The 23486-nt window shown below is 33.1% G+C and overlaps 1 protein-coding gene across 1 annotated transcript in view; it reads left to right on the top strand.

Annotated features, from left to right (window-relative positions):
- Positions 1-21316: 21316 nt before the first annotated feature.
- Positions 21317-23486, top strand: part of LOC129218636 (transient-receptor-potential-like protein) — a 71505-nt gene continuing 69335 nt past the window's right edge. Inside the window, exon 1 of the mRNA XM_054852954.1 lies at positions 21317-21932. Within this exon, the coding sequence (XP_054708929.1) occupies positions 21351-21932 (582 nt within the window). The 5' untranslated portion in view covers positions 21317-21350. The remainder of the gene's footprint in view (positions 21933-23486) is intronic.

Here is a 23486-nt window from a genome sequence, read left to right as displayed (position 1 = left end):
TAACGTCATCAACGACAGCATGAAATGCGTGTTCAGTACTTCAATTTCGAAAACTTCCGTGGAAGGTCAAGGAACCTCCACTTTCTCCTCAACATTACTAGTCCGAAAATTTTTCCAATGGAGATCCAAAACTCTCCTTTCTCTTGACATTTCAAACATAGTCTAAACTTACGTCTTTAAAACGGTTTAGTTTTGAATTCTTTCAGTTTCGGGAAGGTTCTCTTGAATTTTTTCTTTACTAAAAAATTCGAACATTAAACTTCTATTCAGTTTCGAAAGTAATTTCAGGAGTTACCTCTCTCCTTATTTTTTCTTTTGTCGTTAGTAACATTAACCTAAAATAGTTTTTTTAAGATTTCAGTGTCGAAAACTATTTGGAATGAACCCTCGAATCTTCACAATTCCCTTAACATTACCGAAGGTTGACTAAAATTGCTTTTTCTTTTAGGACTAATGCTTTTGGTTCATATTGTCTCTTCAAAACAATAAATTTAACTTGGAACATCTCAGTACAGTAGAAAATTCGGCACGAGATAACCTGACGGGAGTCCAAAAAACTCGGTCACGTTCTGCCAGAATGAGAAAACCCCGCACGAAGAACCTGCTACTCACGCATTCTCAATAACCCGCAAACAAACTCGGCCAATTTTCGGTCCACATTAGGTCAAATTTTCGAGACTTTATTGTATTAAACGTATCTCGCGCTTTATAAATTAACCCTATTTCTTCTCTTAAAAATTAAACTTTGAAGGAAGTTTCGAATGGCGACAGTTTAAAATTTGTGCCCAACCTCGGAAAAATCCAAGGTTTACTACTGATGCTTTCCGCTCCAGTAACTTCAGATTGCAAAAGAAAGTGAAAGTCAGGAACATTTATGCCTCTTCTTACATAATTTCTTTCGTAAGCTCTGACCATAGTAAAAATAAGTAACACTCTGCTGTCCTAAGCACAGATGTGGTATCTGCACATTTTATCAAAATTGAGTTATTGTCACCTGGTGGCCGTAGGTAATTTAATTTACCTAAATCTGAAGTTTTTTGGCGATTTGTGAACGCGAAATATTAAAAGCTTTAAGAAAAAAGTCGTAACTTCAAATTTGCTTAGTTTGCTAACGCAATTTTAACGTTAGTGCCAAATACTAAGCCTTTAAAGTGGTATCTGCGCAGTTACCACTTTTTTCCTCAGTAACTTGTAGATACGACGTTTATACCTTAGTAAAGCAGCATATTTAATAACTTAGCAGTTAATTGTAACACAGTACTAAAATTAATTTTTCGTTAAATAGTTGATATAGGTGGGAAATAAAACTAATACTACTTTAGATGAATGTTCAGCTTTTTCTATTCAAATTTTTATTTAAAAAGAAAATTCTTAAAAACGAAATGCATTCAAAATATTCTTATCTAATTCTTTCATAAAAATATTTAAAAAAAAAACACATTTTATTCTACGACCAATTAGTATCGTCTGCTGTCAAAATCATCTTCATGCTGGGTAAAAATTAATCTAGAAAATAAAACATTGTAAATGATAACATCAACATATTCTTTGAATATAAAAAAACTGAAAATTATTATGGTTTATACATTTTTAAATGTCCAAAATTTTTAAAAATGGTATTTTTCAGGAGGTAGATTCTGCTAGATTTGTATTAACAAAATAAAGCGGAAGTCCAAGAAAAGCAGAGTATTATTTAAAGATACATTAAGTGCATTTTACTAAGCTATTTTTGTCGTATCTGTGCAGATACCCCTAAAAATGCTTAAGTAATAGTCACGGTGAAATTAACCTAGAATATGAAAATGTTTTTAAGAGAAAATTCGTTGTAACTGCATTCCTTAATTTTAAAATAAGACTTTTATAAAAATACGCTCTTATGTAGGTTAGATAAGTTATTTGCCGAACAACTACCGCGAGTTGAACATTTAATTAAGTCACAAATCAAAGAAACGTGTTGTAAAACTTAAATCACGAATTTCTCATTTTGAGCTCCACTACAGATACCACTTTTACGTTTAGCACGGCAGCACTATCCTCACTTGTTTGAACTTTAATATTTTGTTTGAATGTGTTGTTTAAAGTTATTTCAAGACATTTTTTGTTATTTCTTTAATTTACTTTTTGAAGTCAATAAATATTGTTAGAAAGGTCTTCATTTTTATTTCAAATAAACTATTTCCAAAATGCTGCATTCAATTTATACTATTGTAGAAATATCTGGGGTTTTACGAAAAACAGTTGATATTAAAAATTGTTCCACTTTAGTAACAGGAGTTCTGACTGTTTTTATAGCAGGAAATTCCAAGTTTTACCCATTTTTTTCCTTAATTCCATGATTTACAGCAGTTTAGTTTTTTATTCATTTATATTCGCATTTATGTGATAAATTTTTTTCAAAAATTGTTTTCTCATGAAAATTTTAGTGTGTTTGTTGTTTTTTATGAAACTGAATTTTAATTCAATAAACAAAGCGTACTTACTTTGCTAATAATTTTTTCGTGTTCTATTAATGCAGGTATGCAAACCAACTGGTCATCACCGGAGGCTTCTTTTAAATATTTATTTTGAACAACATTGTAGCCGTAATACTTTATGTGAGTATTTAAATTAAGCAAATTTGCTGAACGGTTTTTTTTTTTTTTTTGTTTGTTTGTTTTTTGATTGATTTTAAAATGTTCCGATGAAAAAAAAATGTTGGGGTGTAATGCCATGGCGGGAAAAATGTTCAAATCAAACAGGCGCAATGGTTCAGAAAGGTTTGCGACATTTAACATACACGTTAATTTTCTTAGCGATTTTTGAACGTGTGAGCATGCGCATAAATTTCGGAGTATAAGTAATAAAAAAACAGTATTTAGAGTTTATCACACAATTTCACTGAGTTTTGATACGAAGTAAGAAAAGTGGACGCATTACAGCTGAGCAGCGAAACTCGAAATCAATTCCAAGACTTTTTCTTCACTTTGAACTAAGCCATTTCTCAGTCGAAGCAATGCAAAACGTATGCTGGGCTAAAGACAAAGGCTCGGCCAACAACATCACTACAACAAGATGGTTATGATAACACTAATATTTATTTTAATGGTTATGACTGCAATCATAAAAAAATATTATTGTCGTCGTGGTATGAAAGCACTGGTCGCTCGCCCTGACTAGTGGTCAGAGGAGTCTGAGTGCGATGGGGAGGTCCCGGGTTCGAATCCCGGCTCGGGCATGGATGTACTTTCGCTCTCCTGTTCGTGTCCTTTCTTCGTGTGAATGTGTTGTGCTGTGAATGGTTACCTACCCTAAAAACAGGTTCTTATGGCATGTATGTACTGTGGAATTCGGACTTGACACTAAATGACGGTACAGTTGAAGAAGTGAAGCAGCGTACCCCATACTGCCAGCCTAGCTGGTACAAAACGACAACAACATGAAAGCACTGGCAAAAAGATGGCTTAAGACAGTTGATCATGATGTCCTGTATTTCGAATGCTAGGTTTCTGAAGTTAACAATGAATAAAGAAAGTTAAGTATTATTGTAAAATTTATGACTCACTCTAGTATAATCCAACCCAAATTAGAAAAAGAAAAAAAAGAAACTTAATTTGAATTCTGAAATTTTGAATTCAAATTATGTTTTTCGCGATCACGAACTGCGACAGGACCCTACTCATTGGCGTTATTGTTTCTAGAAATGGCTCCTGTCCCCCCAAGTCAGCCCCTCCTCCTGGGCGGTTACGTGTGCATAGTTGTGTGTGTGTGTGTAGGCTTGTGTGTGCGCGTAGACCTGTGAATATGCACGTAGGCATGTGTGTGTGAGTGTGTGGTGCTGCAGAGGCCCCTGGTCCAAGCTGAAAAAGGAACCGGACATCAAAGACGAGCAAGTGAGAACAATAAGCAATCGTAATTGCTCAATAATAAATAACTTTCAATTTTCGAATGAATGCTACATAAAAACACACATAATTTTGTCTCTTTATTGTCATTCTTCGAACGCTGTGTTCGGATTGCATGAAAAAACTAGTTTTCTAATGAATTCTTAATAGAAATTTAATTTTTCCCCGTGACAGTTTTCATAAATGAAAAATAGCTTTCTTTGATTCGGGTTAAGTCCATTATGAAAATTTAACTAAAGAGAGATTGTTCAGCTAATGACAGATTAGCAATCGATGTCCCCGATGAGTGTTTTGTTGAGATTCGTTTGAAGGAGCATTGAGAGAGGAAAATAATTTCACGTCCGTTTATGGCGAGCATCGGGAGCATTGATTTTAAATCAGGAGGAAATTCAAAAAAGAAAAGAGCTCTCTCTTTGGCTACTTATTGATCCATTGTTTGGTCTTGCTCCACTGAAGGAGCGGGGAAATCGGAAAAACTTCTCAAACATGAGAAACTTTGCAACTCAAATTTTTCAAGGAGGATTTTGGCGAGACGAAAAAGCGGATTTCGTACACACATACAATCACACATACACAGTAAAAGTTTTTTCAAGATTTCCGTCGAAAAACAACCTTGAGTCGAATGTAAAGTAAATAGGATTTGTTCGCGTTCTTGAAGCACGTATGAAAGGAGTTCCTTTTTATGAATTTTATTACAACTCGTATTTTACTCATTGATTTTTTTTTTTTTTTTTGAGTTGTTCACGCATTTATGCGGGTATTACTCAGCTCTAAATGCTCGAACATTTTAAGGAGAATAATTGAAGAAAATGTTTTACTTTATTGTTTTTCCCTTTTCATTGTTTAACTTATTTGTTTTGTTTGATATTACTTATATTAATTCATTATGTCTAAAGGAAAACACTGAATGACTGAAACAGTCATTTACAATTTAAAATTAATGAGCTTTAATTAAGCTGGCGTTGCTGTCCAAGAAGGAAATGACCGAATATTATTTGACATTTTCCCCCTTTCGTTTAAAACTATTTCTTTTCTATTTGCTCTATGCTTTTCCTTGTAAATATTTTCGTTGTTAAGTAAACTTCCCGAGCTATGTGTAGGATTGCCACCACGAGTTGAATGGATGCTAGTGCTATGGCACCAAGCCCCTTCGAAGCTAATATAGTAGGTTTAAGAGCTCATTGGCGACGGTTTTCCCAACTGTAACTAGCACGAATTTATCGGTTACAGGTAGTTATGTTGGCTAGAAATACATTTAAGGAAATGTGAGGCAAAGTGAAATGGTTAAGCTAACTTACTTTTTTCAAACGGAACATATAGGATATTTGTTTTGGAAATTACGGTACATGTAGGAAGAACGATGTATTTTAGAATAAACCTTCCATTGAAATTTATTTTTTATTTTTGATAATGATTTTTTACCTCCAAAAATAAGATGGAAATTTTGCACTTTTTTTTCATTGGGTAAGATGAAAAATCAAATATTTTTCTAATGAATTATTTTCGTTTCAACCATTAAAAATATTTTTGATTAAATAAATGAATAAATAAACGAATAAATAAATGAATGAAATAATAAACGAACACATAAATAAAGAAGTTTAATATTTGAGAAAGTGATATGGTTAAATAAATTAGTGAATGAAGGAACAAATATAGGAACTATTAAATGAAGGAATGTAAACGAACTAATTAATGAATTATTTCGTAAGTGATTTGATAAAAGTAAGTGATATGAACTATTTCACTTTGCCTCAGCCACTTTGTCCCTCATGCACTTAACTAACTCTACAAAGCATTTAAAATACAAATAAGCTTAAAATTAAACAAAACAATACCGCCCTAACTATTAATAGGTCTCAATTAATATTTAAAATGTTACAAACAAAAACTTTATCATTTAGTAATACCAAAAAAATATTTTTGACTTACTACAGATATTACAGTATGATTTTGAATTTTTGAAAATTGTTTGTATTATCATACTCTTTGATTTTCAGAAGTGTTTTTTCCCTTGACTGGAATAGACTACATGTGTTACTGCATAGTTAAAATATTAAGAGATAGATGGCACTAAAAGCAGAGTAAATGTTTCACCATTTCACTTTGCCCCACATTCCCCTACAAACTGTGACACTTAAAACTGAACTGCGTGCCTTAGCCATTGAGAAGAGATAGAATGGAGGGAGTGAACACTTTCATTCGTGAAGCCAAGACCCCAAGTCACGTGATGGATATTAAAGCAAAGCATTGGAAGAAATCTGGTTTCTTTCACTTGTTTCACGGAAAACGGGCCAACCATTCGTCGTTGTTGAGTCACGTGACTTGGGGTCTTTGGGCCCGCTTTTGCCAAGCCAATAATTGGACTCGCTCTCTCCATTTTAATCCTTGCTCTAAGGCCTTAGCCGTCAGACTTGATGTAGAGGAGGGAAAATGGAATGCAGTTGGTTTTTATTGCCTGATGTTAGTAGCACTCCTAATGAAATTTTAACAAACATCGCCTGAGTGTTTTAAATCGTTGAAACAGATGTAACGTAGTCAGATTTTTGAAAGGCGTAATAGGTTTTTGGATGGTACAGATGGGTAATTCACCAAAAATCTGACATTTTCCAATCAATTTTTTTAAAAATCAGAAAAAAAAGTATACTTATTCTTTGTTAGGAACTTATTAAAGGAAAAATAGAGGGAACTCACTTTAACTATGCTACGCCCCTCAAAACAGGGGGTCAAATTTTCACCCATCAGGAGAGTGACAAGCAGTAAGTCTCATTGAACGTTATCAAAAATTTAATTACACACTGCAAATAAACCTGCACAATTTGGAATACTTTGTTTCAGAAAAAGTGATCCTAATATGTGAATGTGCACTATGACGTGTTCTGAATATGCTCCGTCAGAAGGAAAATGTTTCAGAAGTGTTCCGAATATGTTCTGGATACTGAACCTCGTGTGCCAACGCACGAGTCCAGACAACAGAGGGTTCGTCAACACATTTGAAAGCATATTTGGTCAAATTTGGGCACACTTGTAAAATCATTGCTTTCTTAGCTGCAACGAGGATGGTTAGATAAAGATTTATTTTTTGTACTATGTATTGTATGTATACACTACACTATTAAAAATTTTCCGGAAAATTTACGGTAATTGTTACTGGCATCCATGTTGCCAGTAACAATTACCGTAAAAATCAAATGTTACTGTAAAATTTTACGGTTTCCTCGGTAGGCCACAGCAACCAATTGGCGCTGGGATCGCTTATTTCTCTGGTATAAATTACCGTAGAAATCAGCGATGCGTTAAGTCCGCCATTTTACAGTAACAATTACCAGAAAATCTTCCTGAATTTTTAACAGTGTACTTGAAAAAAAAATTGTTACACTTTTTTCAATCCCCTCACCCATAAACTTAATTGAAAAAATTTTATGCTATGAAATTGCAACGTATTTCATCACGTGTGCCAAATTCTGCGAAGTTACGCAGAAAGTGTAAGCAAACATTGATGTCGATTTCAGAATTTTCATCTGTCACTGTTTTGGTCTGGTCTGGAATATTCTTAATGCAAGTTACTTATTTCTATTACTATTCATTACATTATGCTTAAGCATTTGAAAATTAACTTGGCATTCGCAGATCGTTGAGCTCCATAACTTGTGTACATTATGCGTTATCATTTGTACATTAAGCATTTGTACATCTCTGAGCATTCACATTTTATTTTAAATAAACTTTTATTCATGATACAGTTTAAGTTGTAGAAGAGTCTAAATAACTAAATTTCAAAATTATACAATTGTAATCCTGATATTTGAACATTGATTATGCTTGGAACAAGGATCTCTAACCTTTATTATTATTTTTTACACTTTATAAATTTATGAAAGTTGAGTCTCACAATTTAAATATAACACCAATGCATAGTAAAGCAAAAAAATGTTTGAATTTCTAATCTGAACTCGAAATATATGCAAAAAGTTATATCAGCTATCTTGGTCTGATTTCTGAAACTACTAAAGCTTATATAGGCTTGTATTAACGTATGTGTGTGTCTCAGTATATATATCGGGCCTGGAGTTGTTCAAGAATAGGACTGGGAAACAAAAGGTTTAAAACCACTGGTTTAGAAGATAAGTCTGAGAAATTTACCTTCTTTGTCTTTTTTTAATGAATTTTTCAATTAGCTGTTCGACATGTTAATAAAAAAATTTATGTTTTGAAAATAGACCATGTCCTATTTATAAAAAAAATGTAAAACCTAATGAACTAAAATTAAAAAACACATAAAAAATTTTTGACGAAAAACGTGTAATTTTGGATAAGTAAAAAGTGCATTCTGTTGCAGTTATTAAAGAAATATTTCAACAGTATACACATATTTCATGCAATCTACTTAACACTAAAAAAAAAGAGAGGCTCAGGGGAAAACAGACTGGGATGCTGGTAATTTTCTGGGCTATTAATTAAGAAAAACTCCGATTTTAGCTTTAATAACGCAATTTTATGCAATTTTTTTAATGTTCGGGCAAAGGTGTAGGGATACCTTCCCGAGATATTTCTTGAAACTGATGTTTTGAAATATAACGTTTAAGTTGTCTTTGGGTGATACTGGACTTTTAAAATAGCCGTTTTAGACCGTCTTTAGTAAACTATCTACTATATATTAAAATCTGTTCGCGTCCGTCTGTCTGTCTGTCTGTCTGAAGATCGATCTTCTCGAGAACCGCTGCGAATCGAGAATCAAACGAGATACCGATCAATTTGAAATTTTCCAAAGAAAACAATAGGACCGATCCCGTAATTGTGCGACTTTAATTAGCGGAGATATTAATTAAAACGTTAATTAACATAACGTTATTCAGGAATTTTTATTTCTTTCCTGTTGCCATTTTGCATATGGGTGAGCAAGTAAAATTCTAATAATTGTTTTAAAAGATATTTTTTGGCTGCTGTCCAAATCTTAAAACAACGTTTCCATCTAGAATTTCATTTTAAATTAGTTTAAAAATTGGTTGCTCTATTCTGACATAGCCTTTATTTTATCGTCTGTCCTTTTTTTTATTTTTTACATTCAACGATCTTAACTCTTTTCAGAATATGAAAGTTGTTTCTTTAGCTATGTTTATTGATTGCAGTGTAAGTTTAACATTCACCGGTCTCATATTTTGGTACATTTAGGATGTGCGACTAATTATGTTTATTTTGTTGGACTTTTTCCCGTCATATGGGTGAGTTTTCGAATTGTAATAACTCTCTTTTTCCTTCCTGTTTCTATTTTTGAAATACAGTATGTATCGTTGATTGTTTGGATTTCTTTAAGTGAAACTGAGTTGAACAAAAGAGTGTTTTTAAGGATTTTAACTAAAGCTAAATTGGAATCTGATGACTTGGTATTAATACTTGGTGCTTTAGTTTCACGTAATCAAATACACAGTATGTGTCATTTTATGTAAAAAGCTGATTGTAATTGTACATAAATATTTCAGATATAGTCTAATCAGATGTAATTCATTTTAACGTAAGCACAGATTAAAGTTGATAATGCATATATTTTCATCTATTGTGCTAATTGAAAATACTCATAACTTGTATCGTTGATAACTATGTTTATCGTTAGAGAGATTTTTGCCAAAAATATGCACTAGGTGTTTTGCAACCCTTGCATTACGCGTATTTATTTGCTTCTTAGAGCGCTTTAGAAACTGATGTCAGAGTAATACAAAAACACCAATTGGACATCTCTTTCATTTTTTTAAGTAGCCCGTGCAACACCGGGCACGCAGCTAGTAATTGTAAGAAATTCCGTGAATGATTCCCTCCGAAAATGATTAAAAGGGTCCTAGAATTAAGAAAATTTTTAGGGGACTTAAGAGGATATCTAACCTCAATGTTTTAAAATTTAATTTTAAAAGTACAGTTTTAAGCTGTATTCAAAGACGTTAGAGGAAGGAGACTCGGAGAATATCGCCGTAAATTTAAAAAAAAAAGAAAAAAAAACTGATATCTTAAAAACATTTCAACAAAGCAATATTTGATCATAAAAGGGAAATAAGGAGGGGGGGGGGGGAGAGTCACATTCTAGAAAAATATTATCCAAGACAATTTAGAGTATATAAAGGTGACATATATTGTGTTCAACTAATTAAGTTTATAAATGTAAAAAATAGCTTTTATAAATTAAATTTTTATGGAATTTTGCAATAGAATCGACCTGCATATAAAAACAAGGATTCTGTAATACAACTGTCCAGCAATGTGATGTAAATTTTAAAATCTATATACGTGTCGAATAAATTAATTTAAAAAATATTGAGCTTAATGACATTTTAGTAGTAAAACTGTAAACGATTTCTGCAGATGCGTTTCAGGATTTCCTTTTATTTAAAAGAAATGAACATACTTCAGTTCAAGCTCGAGTTATGTAAGAATGTTTTTCCTGGTGACGTTTGTATTTAAATTTCCAGACATTTGAAACCCAAATTCATTTTTTTCTTGTATTTTGAAAAGCCTTCAAACAATGAACCTTCCACACTAAATTAAATTACACGTTCCACCGAAATAAAATAAGTCTTAAGTTGATCAACTCTCAATTAATTAAACTTTTGCCCAAAGACGATGAATTTTCCGCAATACTACTTCCAGCAATGTGATGTAAATTTTAAATTTTGTATTAATGTCAAATAGGTTAATTTAAAAGATATTTTGTTTTACGACAAGATGTATTTAATAACACTGCAAAACAGGACACATAATAAACTGCAAAACAGGAGTTCAGAGTTTCTAAGTGCTGCAGTTTAAAATGTAAACTAAATACGTGTTTTAATTTTTATCTGAATTAGGAAACTTATTTTTTCCTTGAGACAATTTAACTTTTTAAAAAGCACTCTGTATTTGAAGTATAATTAACCCAGTTTGACCAGGAATTTCTGTGAACTCGTGTTTTTATTTAAAGAAAATCTTACTATTGAAAAAATTCAAGTACAACTGAACCTTCTTAAATTGAAGTGGCACATTCAACTCAAATAGAATTCAATCGAATCGAATACAATTGTAGCTAATTACCAATAGCGCAGCCAAAAATTACATTCCCTCATTCAGTTAAAATTCTCACTACGCTACTGGTAGATAACATTCCAATGAATTGAACACAATCGAGTTGAATATGCCATTAAACGAAAGCAAGTTACGTTGAATAACTTTTAATCAACCTAATAATCGAATTTTCACAAAACTTTATTCCAGAAGTAATTTTTACTAAAAATCATACTGAAATAACAAATTAGAAACTATACCTAGTGAAATATTTGTCGCTCAATTTGCCACCAAATGGTCGTCCATTGATAACATCATTTCAGGAGCACATTCAACTCTAACATAACTGATGATTCGATTCGAACGAATTCTATCAACCAAAAGTACAGACAGAAATTTCCTTTACTCCACCCAGAGGAAAATTTCTCGCTACGTGACTGGTAGATAGAATTCGATCGAATCGAACATAATCGAGAAAAATATGCTTCTTAGTTGTCCTCGAAAATTACGTCAATTTATTTCAAAAAAAAAAAATCGCTTCTTTTGGAACCTGTGTGTACAACCAAAAAGGGAGATGCACAACCAGACTCCACTCAGTCCACATACAAAATTTTAATTACGACGTACAGTTTTTCAGTGCTGCGAGATACATTAAAACCAGGGGTGAATTGGTGTTTGAACTTACCGGAACGCAAAATTCAAGAAAATTTTCAAGAAAATTAATTCCGCTTTCACACAAAACTGGCTAGGAATCATTATTCAATTATTTCTCATTGGCGTTTCCGGTACTGGAACATTTACGAATTCACATCTGATACATACGTACTTACTGACGTCACGAGAAAACTCGTGATAACGAATTCAGTAATTATCAAAAATGGACATTTTGATTGCCCGTACGTTCATAGTATGCACTTACAGACGGGTCGAAAACACTAAACATACATCTGGGAATGAATAAAATTTAATTTTTAGGCTTATTTCAAATGAAATTGTTTTTTTATTTTATTTTTTTTTAAATACAATTATTCCCGTACTTTTATTTTATTTTTTTTAAAAATACATTTATTCCCGTACTTCGCACAAGGAAGAAAAACTAAATATTAATTAATGGGTAATTCCATCTTTGCAGTGAAGTTTCATAGAAATGATTAGTTCTTAAAGAATTTCATTGCATTTTAATGGTGTAAATGAACACTACTTACTTTAATGGTTATTGATCATAAACCGAACAGCGGACTGTACTGAGTAGCTAAGTAGTAGGAACTTAAACAAATTAGATTTATAGACAGTAATAAAAAAGTTTTTATTCTTGGGGAATTATTTTTTAAAAAAATAAAATTTATGTAACCATTTGTTTTTGACACATTTTTGTTTACTTTTTACATTTATGTTTGGCTTTGAAAACGTAATTATCGAAATTTATGTTTCAAATTTAGAGGTAATTTCTGTAGTAAAGCTGATTTTGTACTACAATTTCCTGCTACTTTTTTTTGCTCGTTTGTCATTTTGCTCTAAACTATTCAATTGATTTTAAGATGCCATTAGATTATTAAATTTTCATAGTAATAATGCATATTAATAATCATATTCAGTCAAAGCTACAGTGTTTCTAGAAGCGTTATGAAAACTGACCGAAAAAAGTATTCTAAAAAAAGGGGACAAGTGTACGTGTTCAAAAAGTGTTATGACATGTGTTCTCAAAACGGCTCTAATAACTATTACAAAAAATAGTAGTCTCAAAAGGGAGACAAGTGTACGTGTGCAAAAAGTGTTAAAAAAGTGTTTGATTATTTGCAGAGTAGTAGTAAAGACATAACTGTAACCTGAATCAAAAAGTATGTTATTGCATGACAAAACAGAATCTATGTAAAACCTCCCTTAACGAACACTCCCTAATAACGAACATTTCTTCGAGTCCCGGTCCTTTCATATAGGTTTTTCCATATTATTCACTCTGAATATCTTACACTCCGAATAACTGAATTATTTTAACAAAAAAAAAAAAAAAAAATCAGTTGCTATACTAAATTCTAAACAAGCAAATTAATAACAATTTTCACATCAAATTCTATTGTTTGATATTTCAAATTCTCTAATTTAGAAGAAAAAAAGAAAAATGTTCACCCATTTTTTTTTTTTTTTTTTGAATGTACAAATTTACAGTCAAAAATAATGTTTCAATGCAAGTTTTGCTATAAAAGATATTGTTTTTTTTTTTTTTTTTTTGAGTAATCACGATTGCTTATTGTTCTCATTCGACGGTCCTTGGCGTCCCGGTTCTTTTTTCAGCTTGGACCAGGGGCCTCTGCAGCACCACCACCCACCGGCCTCTACAGGCGCGACTGTCCCCCGGTAGCCGCTTTTCCTGGTAGGTGGCGCCCATGTCCTACATACACGCACCTCACACACGCGCATTGTTACGCACATACACACTCCCACACACAAGCCGTTACACACATACACACACGCCTAAGTGCATACACACAGGTCTACGCACACACACAAGCCTACACATGCACGCACGTGCGCCTGCACACACACACCCAAATATACACACGTAACCCCCAGAAGGAAGAGCAGGCTTGGGGGGACAGAAGTCGTTTCTGGTAACAATAAGTCCAATGAGTAGGGTCCTGTCGTGATTGCGAAAAACATAATTTGAATTCAAAATTTCAGAATTCAAATCTATTTCATTTTTATTTTTTATTTTTACTTTTATTTATTTTTTTGATGAACATTAATTTTCAAAACGAGCTTCCAATTTGTTCATTTTTATAAAGGTAAGTTTATTCTTACTATTTCACTTTGCCCCACATTCCCCAACAAACAATTAGTAAGCTATAAATTTTTCTATGTTGTAGAGACATCTGAATTTTGATATGAGTAAACTTTTTTAAAAAAAAGCCCGAATTATATTTTGAAAGCATCGCAAACGAAATAAATCAGTTTAAAACATCGCATTCATTTTGTAATGCTTCTACGTTTATCCAAGGTTACTTTTTATTTGAAAATAGAGTATAAGTAAAATAATAAATAAACCAAATTTTGAAAAATTGTTATAGTTTTGCATCACTAACGGGTAAGAGAGAACTTTTCCGAAAAAAATCCGGAAATTAGAGGGTGGTACTCCATGAATTCGTACGTAAATGTTGAATGAAGCAGAAGTCCATACTGGCATACATTTTAATAATTCAGGATGTGTCACAATTTCCTCAAGGATTTGGAAGGCTGATCAAAACAAACATATTAATTATGCAGTAACTACATTGATCTTAATTGGAGAAAGAAACTCCACCAGTTTTGTTTCAGCAATGTTCGATATTTGAGCCTTTCGTGACGCGGCAGACATCGAGCTAAAAGTCGAATTCTTGATTCACTCACTATAACGTGTCAAGATCAATGGTAGCAGAAATGGTTGTGATCCTTTGACGTACATGAAGTAAACCACGTGGCAGAGGGGGCGCAAACAGACTACGTGTAACCTCATAAAAAAGTCGCATCAGGTTAGGTCCGGAGAGCGCGGTGGCTACAGAAAAAGGCGTATTTCGTCGTCAGAACATCGTCTAATCCATCGACCGGGAAGTTCGTTATTTGAGAAAATGGTGAACTGTCTGATGATGCAGAGGCGCCCTATCTTGTTGGAAAATGAATGAATATTAATCGTGATATGCTACAGAGGGAATTAGTTAAGAATTAGACTTTAGATTTGAAATCTAAAAGGTTCACAAATCGCACATTTGTGAAACAAAACTTGAAGATTTTCTTTCTTCAGTAAAGTCAACGTTGTTGCTGTATCTCTAATATGTTTATTTATGTATATAAATAAACATATTCCAAACCTCGGAGAGAATTGGAAGACCCTGTATAAACATTTTAAAAACTGCCTTTTGTACTTAGAACTTTAGTACATAGGGAGCGATCCGGGGAAATGGCTTCCATTGAACACTTGGAATAGAATGAACACCGGACAGACTGACGCGTACAAAATTTAATGGTTGTGAAATGGTAGAGATTCTTATTGATATTTCATACACTAACTGTATTTCAAATTTTCTGACTAGGTTAATGGCTCCTCTGTTGACAATACTCCTTAAGAAGTTCATATGAAGCAATCGAACAGAAGAAATGTCCATGGTAGAAAGGTAATATTACATTTTAAGAAGATGTGTCATCCTTTTTCGTTTTATAAAAGATACGTACTTACTCTCACGAGTGTGAGTCATATCAAACACATTAAAAAAAAAAATTTGAAAAAAAAATAGAACCGACTTCAAAATTGCTCTAAAAAGTGAAAAATAATTTTATTCTTTACACACCATCGATAATACTTTTAAACATAATTTTTGAAGTTGCCCGCAAAAACATAAAGTAAAATCCGTTTGTAACCATGCTTCGTTCATATTGTTATCAAAAAATCAAACCAAAAGTTAGGAACGAAACATTTATATCGTTACTCAAATATGCTGTCATCAATGCGTAATGCATGTGGTAGTGAAGAAACTGGGCCTGATTTAATTTATAGTTGTAACTGAGTTATGGCTGTGAATGATTTTATTGATCGTTTTTGCGCCAACTTCATAAATTATGTTTAAAAGTATTATCGATGGTGTTTAATGAATAAAATTATTTTTCATTTTTTAGAGCAATTTTGAAGTCGGTTCTATTTTTTTTTTTCAAAATTTTTTTATTTTATTCTTTTTAGTGTAAATGTATTTCAGAAATATTAAGAAGTTACTATAACGAAACTTTACCTTATTTTTTTCATAAAAATGCTCCATACTAAAAAATATAAAAACACGCCTTAAACTCTTAAGCGATTGACAATAAAAATTTATCTTTGTTCCTCGCTGGAATTCATTGTTAATTTAAATTATAACCATTTAAATATTACGTTTTCCCTAACTAATTTACATTTCACAGCATAGTTGCTTTTTGTGCAATCCTGTATCTCCTTACTCAACCCAAATCATCTGTTATTGGCATACTTGATAACGATAAAAATACTACTATAGTTGAAGCAAACCTAACCTAGTAGCAGTGTGAAAGCTAAGGAGATCCTAATCACTGCATAAACCTCGCTTCCACGTTAGGTCTACCCCCACTATAGAGCAATGACACTGAAGAAACTTGATGCTTGCTTCAGAGAAGCCTCCATTCAAAATTATCACCACAATTACTATTAATATTATTGTTGTATGGCACCAAATTGTTAAAACAATGGGTTTTATGTTTAATCATTTTTTAGGAAAATTGCATGAAATTTACTGCTTTTTGACCATAACTTTTTTTCTAACGAACAAATATGGCCAAACAAAGTAATGGGACCTAAGTTGAGCCATCCCCTATCCATTAAAAGAAGAATCATCAAAATCGGTCCACTAGGTGAGACGCTGTGAGTGGACAAACAAAAAAAAAAAAACATACATACGGTATGAACTGATAACCGCCTCCTTTTTGAAGCCGGTTAAAAAGTAGATCAAACCTGTCAAGAAAAAAGTTTCCTGTTCATAAAGCTGTTATTGAAATCGATTTTTGCCCAGAAATAGACCCCGTTTCCCGCATTCAAATTGCTGTTCTCAACATTAATTTTCTTCATTTCCCCCATTTGAACATTTTGGTAGCTGTCAATTAGTTTTGTGCTACTAGAGTGATGTTGAATCTACATTTTTGTCCACGGTATTTAGAAACTTTAGTTTCTTAAAATACCAATGAAATTACTTAATGAATATTAACTGGGAGAAATAATTTAAAAAATATATACACATCTTTTTTATCCGCAAGAAAAAAAAATTCCAATTTTTGGTCCCTATTCTACCAGAAAAGACCAAGACCAGCTGCTGCTGAAATGGATAGGGGAAATTTCAAAGCTTCCAACGGTTGGTTGCACAGTTTCTAAACGCGGCTTGACGTTGTTTTAAGAAAAATGTGTGGAAAATCTTGGGATGTGGATACTGATGTTTGTGAAAAATGATTTAACAACGTGCCGGATTTAATGGGGGGGGGGGGGGGGGGGGTTGAAGTACGAAGGATTCGGCTTGGTTTATAGAGCTCTCTGCCGGATGAAACTCTTTACAGAAAAAAATTGTTCTGGTGAGAGCATTTTTGAAGAAAACTGTGCTCTTTGAACTCAAATGAAGAGTCCAATTCACCATAATTTTTTTGTAGTAAACCGTCAATGATGAGTTGTAGAAATGACTTTGATTTGATGCTTTATGCGAGAAGTATACGTAGTATTTCAGAGTTTCGGCAATAGGGAGTTGTGGGTCAATCCCCAGAACCCTGTAAGTTAAATAAATACATTTGTGCTTGAAAAGTAAAATAAAAAAAACAACATCGTAGAAAAGAACAAAGTACAGATTACTGCAGAGACGTGTTTCGGGGTTAAAAGGAAACTCGTGTCTGCAGTTATCTGCAATTTGTGCTTAAATACGTTGTTATTTCTTATTTTACCCAGAACCCTTGGTTTTGATCCACATTACCGTCTCTAATATGGATCTTTTTACATATATAAGAAGTGATATGACAAAAATCAATACAGTTGACTCGCCAGTCGAGTTTCACGAAACGGCTATAACGCGAGTTTTTCCACGAGTAACGAATTTTAGAGCTAACGCGAATTTCTTGCCCGCAACACGAAAATTTTCGTTTAAGGAATCACTGGGCGTAATAATTATCGTCTTCGATACTGGCTATTAAATATTGTTTTCGAGAATGGACTTTATTCTTTTAAACATCAATGTAGTGCGGAAGTTCCCACACCGTACTAGTCGAAACATCGATTTGTTATTGTATACAAATAACTACTCCGTGTTTTCCACTCTAAGTGAGAAAGTTTAGCAGTATCTAAGCGCGCTGTTTCAGCTTAATCCTTAACAGTGGAGGTGCAGTCTCACAGACCGCTCAAAAGTTGATCCGATCACCCCTATTTCATTTTCAGTCCGATTGGATGTTTTTTTCCCAATAGCTTTTTGTTTTCTGACCTTGAACACCTCCCTTGCTTATCAGTACCTGTAGGCAAGTGCATCTGGTTTAAATTTCATTGCATTCTTAGAAGCGGTCTGTGAGACCGCACTTGCCCTTCAGTGATACAATTTTCGGCAGCAGTAAACATGGCTCTTAACGTTAGAAACCGCGGATATACGTTCATTTAATTTATCCGCGTTATGTGGAAGAGATGCAAAATATTCTACACTGTAAAAAAAATCCGTAAAATTTACAGAAAAAAACTGTCAGCCAGGACGCCAGTTTTCTTCCGTTTATTTTACAGAAATCTTCCGTATTTTTATTATTTATTCAAGCTGATTTAATTTTTTATGAAGATTAAAAAAATGAAACTATACTTTCATAAATCCATTTCAATATTTACTATACTACTACTAAATACATGTATACAAAGGTAAATTCCCGAATATGCCTCTGTAACAGATGACAAAAAAACATAATAAAATATTGATTAGGATGCAATGAAATGGAAGTTGCAAACGATTTAAGACTTACTCGCTTTAAATAAATATAAGATCAAAAACTCGAGCACGAGAACCAAAATCCAAACACGCGGGCGAAATTTCGAAGATTCGAAGAAAACCAAAGTATAACCGGTTACAGATTCAAAAAAACAGAGAAATCCTGTATTTTATTACGAACAGTTTTTTTCTGTAAAAAATACAGATAACTTCTTCAAAATTTACAGTTTTTTTTACAGTGTAGATGAGGTTGAGAGCTGTTTGAAATGTTAACAAACGTTACGCAATGATGTTCTAGGGACAATGAAGGCTGAATTATTCCTCGAAGTACGACGCGAAATACTAACAGCTAAAGGGCTGTCAAAAATTTCCCGTAGCGTGATATAACCAATTTTCTGGTACTAAAATGTTCTTTATATATTAAAGAAATAAAATGAAATCATTAATAAATAATAGATTCCTTTTCATTACGAGTAGATAGTTATTTACTACAGCATATAATTTTCTCGAAAAATTTTAAGACTCTAGCAAAATGTCCTCGGAAAAGATATATTTCGATTAAGAATTCAAAAATATTTTTCCCCTTGCTAATAAAAGTTCAAAGAACATCTGTGCAAAATTAGGGGAATATATCATAATTACACGATTTTTTAAAATTTTACAAATAGAGCGGTCACTGAGATCTCACGTCCCCTGTTACGTCCTACTTTTTCACCTCCCTTGTTACGGGTTTAGCTGCGGAAGAGAAAGTTTCCTAAAATTAAAGAAGTGATGATCCTCGATGCGCTGGAAAACTTTTATCGATCGGATGCGTTTCACAGCAATAACCGTCATCATCTTCAGCTTTTTAGTTTGTAATGTAGAGTAATGAAATAGTGTTGCATTTCGTTATTATTACTGTTTTGTACTGTACCAAGGCTTGCACTTTTTCTCACTCTCCTATTGATAATTGATGTCGTACATCAAGCAGTATTTAACACTGAATAGCGTATTGTTTTTTTAAATTCAGTATAATTTCAGTTCTTCATGTGGAAAGCGTTGAAATATACTTAAAGAATGGTTTAGAGCAGTCTGAAGGGTGTTTACATGTGTCTAAAATAATAGTTTGTTTGTCAGAAAATCGTATACCTACCCTTTTTCACAACACGAAATTTCGACTTACGCGAGGGATCTTAGAACGCTTTCCTCGCGTAAGTCGGGATTCGACATAGAGATGCTGGATCAGGGATTTGTAGGCTCCTGATCTGGATGAAAAAACAATCTGTTAAACCACGTGTAGTCGTAGGTACGGGGTACTCTTGTATGCAGTGGATAAGGGTATGTTCAATATAATATTAATGTGGCTTTTTTTTTTCTTTTTTTTAAAGAAAAACTTTCCAAAACCCTTTTTTTTACGAACCAATTATTTTCTTCCTTTGGTGGTTTTTTGGTTCGTAAAGACAAATACAGATGAAGTTTACTGGAAATATATGTATGCATGTTGAGGAGAATCGTTTTTATACTTTGATTTTTCCGAAAAATACGCTAGACTTTAAAAGTCAAACAAATTGATACAAACTAGTTCTAATGATTTACGTTTAATCAAGGATCAAGTTTTTTCTCCATTAAAAAAAAACTTTAACACAAAATAGCCATCTGAAAGCTAAATTATAAAACGGTCGAATGGAGAAAAGGAATAAGGGGTTGAAAAAAAGAGCAATATTTTGAGAAAAAAACCAAGTTTCAGTAATAGATATAAAAGTGAAAAATGAGCTCTCGCGGCGTTCAATCCCTTTAATACAAAAAAGATCAGAGTAGGCAATGTAGAACCAAGCATTCTCCCTCTGTTGAACGCCTTTTTCGGTCATGGAGGTGATACCTTGAGCATTCTATCTATTTCGAGACGTCATCTTGGAACAAACGGCTTCTCAACAAAACAGAAGGAAATTTCATCTAGTAAGCGCTGCAGCTTGTTTCATTTTTTTTTAAATTTGCAGTTGGTCTCCTTTTGCAATGCACACTAATAACTAATAGTTATGACTGAAAATGTACTTTCATATTTTTCAACTGAATGAAACTGATGAAAAAGCATTGTGGGATGATTTGGGAGATGCATTAATTATTACTTCGAAACAGTAGCCCTTATAACAGAAGAAAAATCTCTGCATTCTGTGTTTCTCAACTATTCCATAATGCTCCTGCTTGTTTAATAAAGGTGTATCATGCAAAACTTTATTTTTTAACTCAAAATTTCAAGTTCGTAAAACATTATCATGTGATCTCATACAAAAAGTTGAGACGATCTGGAAGACGTTTAGGTCTCCCAGAATGAGCCAAAAGCATGTTTTTTTTTTTTTTAAATCAAAACGTTGATTTGGAATTCTTCCTTAAAAAAATTAAAGGGGAGAAAAGTCCAATCGAAAATTGTTCCCAGTCTCTGTATTCTTCTCTGTTAGAAATTGTCACTAGGAGACATTTGGCACTAGACAAAATAAGAATTAACAGTGTATATTTATTAAACTTGATAAACTGTAGTTTTAAAAGTTTTATTTTACTAACTCATGTCAATAAAATCTCTTACAGTTGCAATAACTGCTTAGTAACGTAAACGTTGACATGCAATGACGTCTGAACTCAGTTTAAATCTCATTGCAGTCTGTGATGTCTCCGATACCTCATTCATTTCAAGTATCATTGAATACAAATGTCTCGCAATACATCATTTCATGTCCAATTGCAGATTCATTCATAGCTCCAAAACGTCATTGTACATCAAGGGGCTAAAGAAGCTTGATTCTTGTTTTCTTTTTTTTTTCTTTTTCAGGAGATTTGGAACTGGATGGCGATTGCTGGAAGTTCACTCTCTGTGTGAAAATAAGTGCTGATGCGTCCAGTAAATAAATGGATTAAAAAGATGGGTAAGGAGAATGCAAACGCAAAATCCACCAACCAGTACCGTATTCCAATCCCCCTCGAACCATTAAAAGACGGTCACACTATGGATCCTATGGAAAGAACTTTCTTGGAAGCCGCTGAGCGTGGAGATAAACCCACCCTGATCCGATGCCTACAGACACAAGTGAATGTGAACTGTACAAATATCTTAGGACGAAGTGCCATTCAGATAGCTGTAGACAACGAAAATGTCGAAATAGTAGAGCTGCTTTTACAGCAAGATCATGTGAAAATAGGCGACGCTCTCTTGTATGCCATCAGAGAAGGTGTATATAAGATCGTCGAAATGCTCATAAATCATCCCACCATCACCAGCGAGATGCTAGCCAATGACTGGGCAACGACACGCCAGCCTGGGGAAGAAAGTTCTGATTATCCACCGGATATATCCCCAATCATCCTAGCCGCCCACTGCAATCAGTTCGAGATTCTGCAACTGCTTTTGTCGAGGGGGGCTGTCATCGAGAAGCCACATCCCCTTTCTTGTTCGTGCCAAAAGTGTCAGGAAGCCTTGCATACGGACAGCCTGAGATACTCTCTAAGACGAATTCATACTTATCGAGCTCTTGCCAGTCCTGCTTGGATGTCCTTGACCAGTGAAGATCCCATACTGACTGCTTTCAAAGTGAGTATCTTGTATCATTGTTGTTCTTCCTGGAAAAACCAAAAAACCAAGCAAATATTATTCAAACACTATATTTCAACGAAAGAAATATGTCAATTTAATTGTAATACTGTACAAAATAAAATGGGTGGTTGGAATCATCTCCATATTGAATTTCAACTTCAAATTTTCAAATGACAACAACCCTTTTTCATCACATATTTGTACTCACCATTGAAATTCGACCTTGTAAACCAATTTTAGTGCTGTCTCGTTTATCCTGTGGGTTGCAATTAAATTTAGCTAAATCTATCTCCTAATATCAGAATGCTTTGATATTTTTGTTTATTTTTTAAAACAAAAAACGACACAAACCACCTCCTACCCTAAGGAAAAACATGTTTTATGTGGTTGAAATATAACTTTTGTTATGAATTTTGAAATTAATATTTGAAAAATAAAATTATCGGCAATAGTATATTTTTATTAAAAAAAATATGGAGTAGCTTTTAAACGGCTACTAAATACTTCAGTTAAAAAAAATCGATACTTTTTTTTTTGTTGTGTTAGAAAATACTTCTTTTCTTTCTTTGTCTTTCTTTCTTTCTTTTTTTTTTTTTTTTTTTGTTTGTCTTTTTGTTTTACTTTTACTGTAGGTATGAAATTCTATCTCTTTCAAAAAAGTAATTATACTTGTAAAAGCCATAGTACATCAAAAGAAATTATGTAAAACTTGCGTTTTATAACAATTTTTTTTTAACCACCATAAAACGCCGTGATATTTGTTTCCAGTGCATCATATACCAGTATGTTAACAGTAACCATGGCTTCTTTGTTAACATCTCGTATTTTATGGGTCTAAATGAAAATTAAATTGATATTAATGCTTTTTTAAGCTGAATTCATTTTATTTTCAAAAATGTGGCCTTCTAGTCATAATTTTGAAGTTTGTGATCATTTTAATGGAACAGACTGCGTTGTGACAGTTTTATTTTGATAACTTGAGGAAAACATTTGATGTCGATTGACACCTTACTTGTTTTCAGAGAGACTAGGAATATTTATTTTTTATTCATTTTTTTACTAGCGTGTGTCACCTGGCATTGAGCGGTTTGCCTCGAATGTGTCAAACGACACATGTTTAACAATCAAGCTTAAATAAAAGAAAAAAAAAACAGTGTAAAATGCCCCGTCAACATGTAGAAAATGTTGCAATTTTTTGACTCAAAGTTCAAATTTAGACCTGTTTGTTTTTTTTTTTTTTTAAATTCCAAAAAGCTATATGAGTTTCTGAGCATCAAGGGTGTGCCAAATTTGGCAAAGATCTGACGGAAAAAGTGGGTGTGTAAAAGGAACATACATAGAAACACCCTCATACATCCATTTTAATACATACAGATTTTTTCTTTTTGTACGACCAGAACTGTACAGTTCATAAGTATTGCAGTAGTTTAAAACTTAAGCAACTGCATTTAGAGAAAATAGTCACTCTGTGTTTAGTAGACGAAAAAAAGAGCCTTAATTTCAGTTTATTGCAGCTCATTCGGTTACATCAAGTCAATGGTTACAGTTTGC

Source organism: Uloborus diversus, chromosome 3 (assembly GCF_026930045.1).
Source record: "Uloborus diversus isolate 005 chromosome 3, Udiv.v.3.1, whole genome shotgun sequence".
Classification (NCBI taxonomy): Eukaryota; Metazoa; Arthropoda; class Arachnida; order Araneae; family Uloboridae; genus Uloborus; species Uloborus diversus.
Note: the sequence above shows the minus strand (reverse complement) of the source record. Positions and strands in the feature narration are given on the sequence as shown.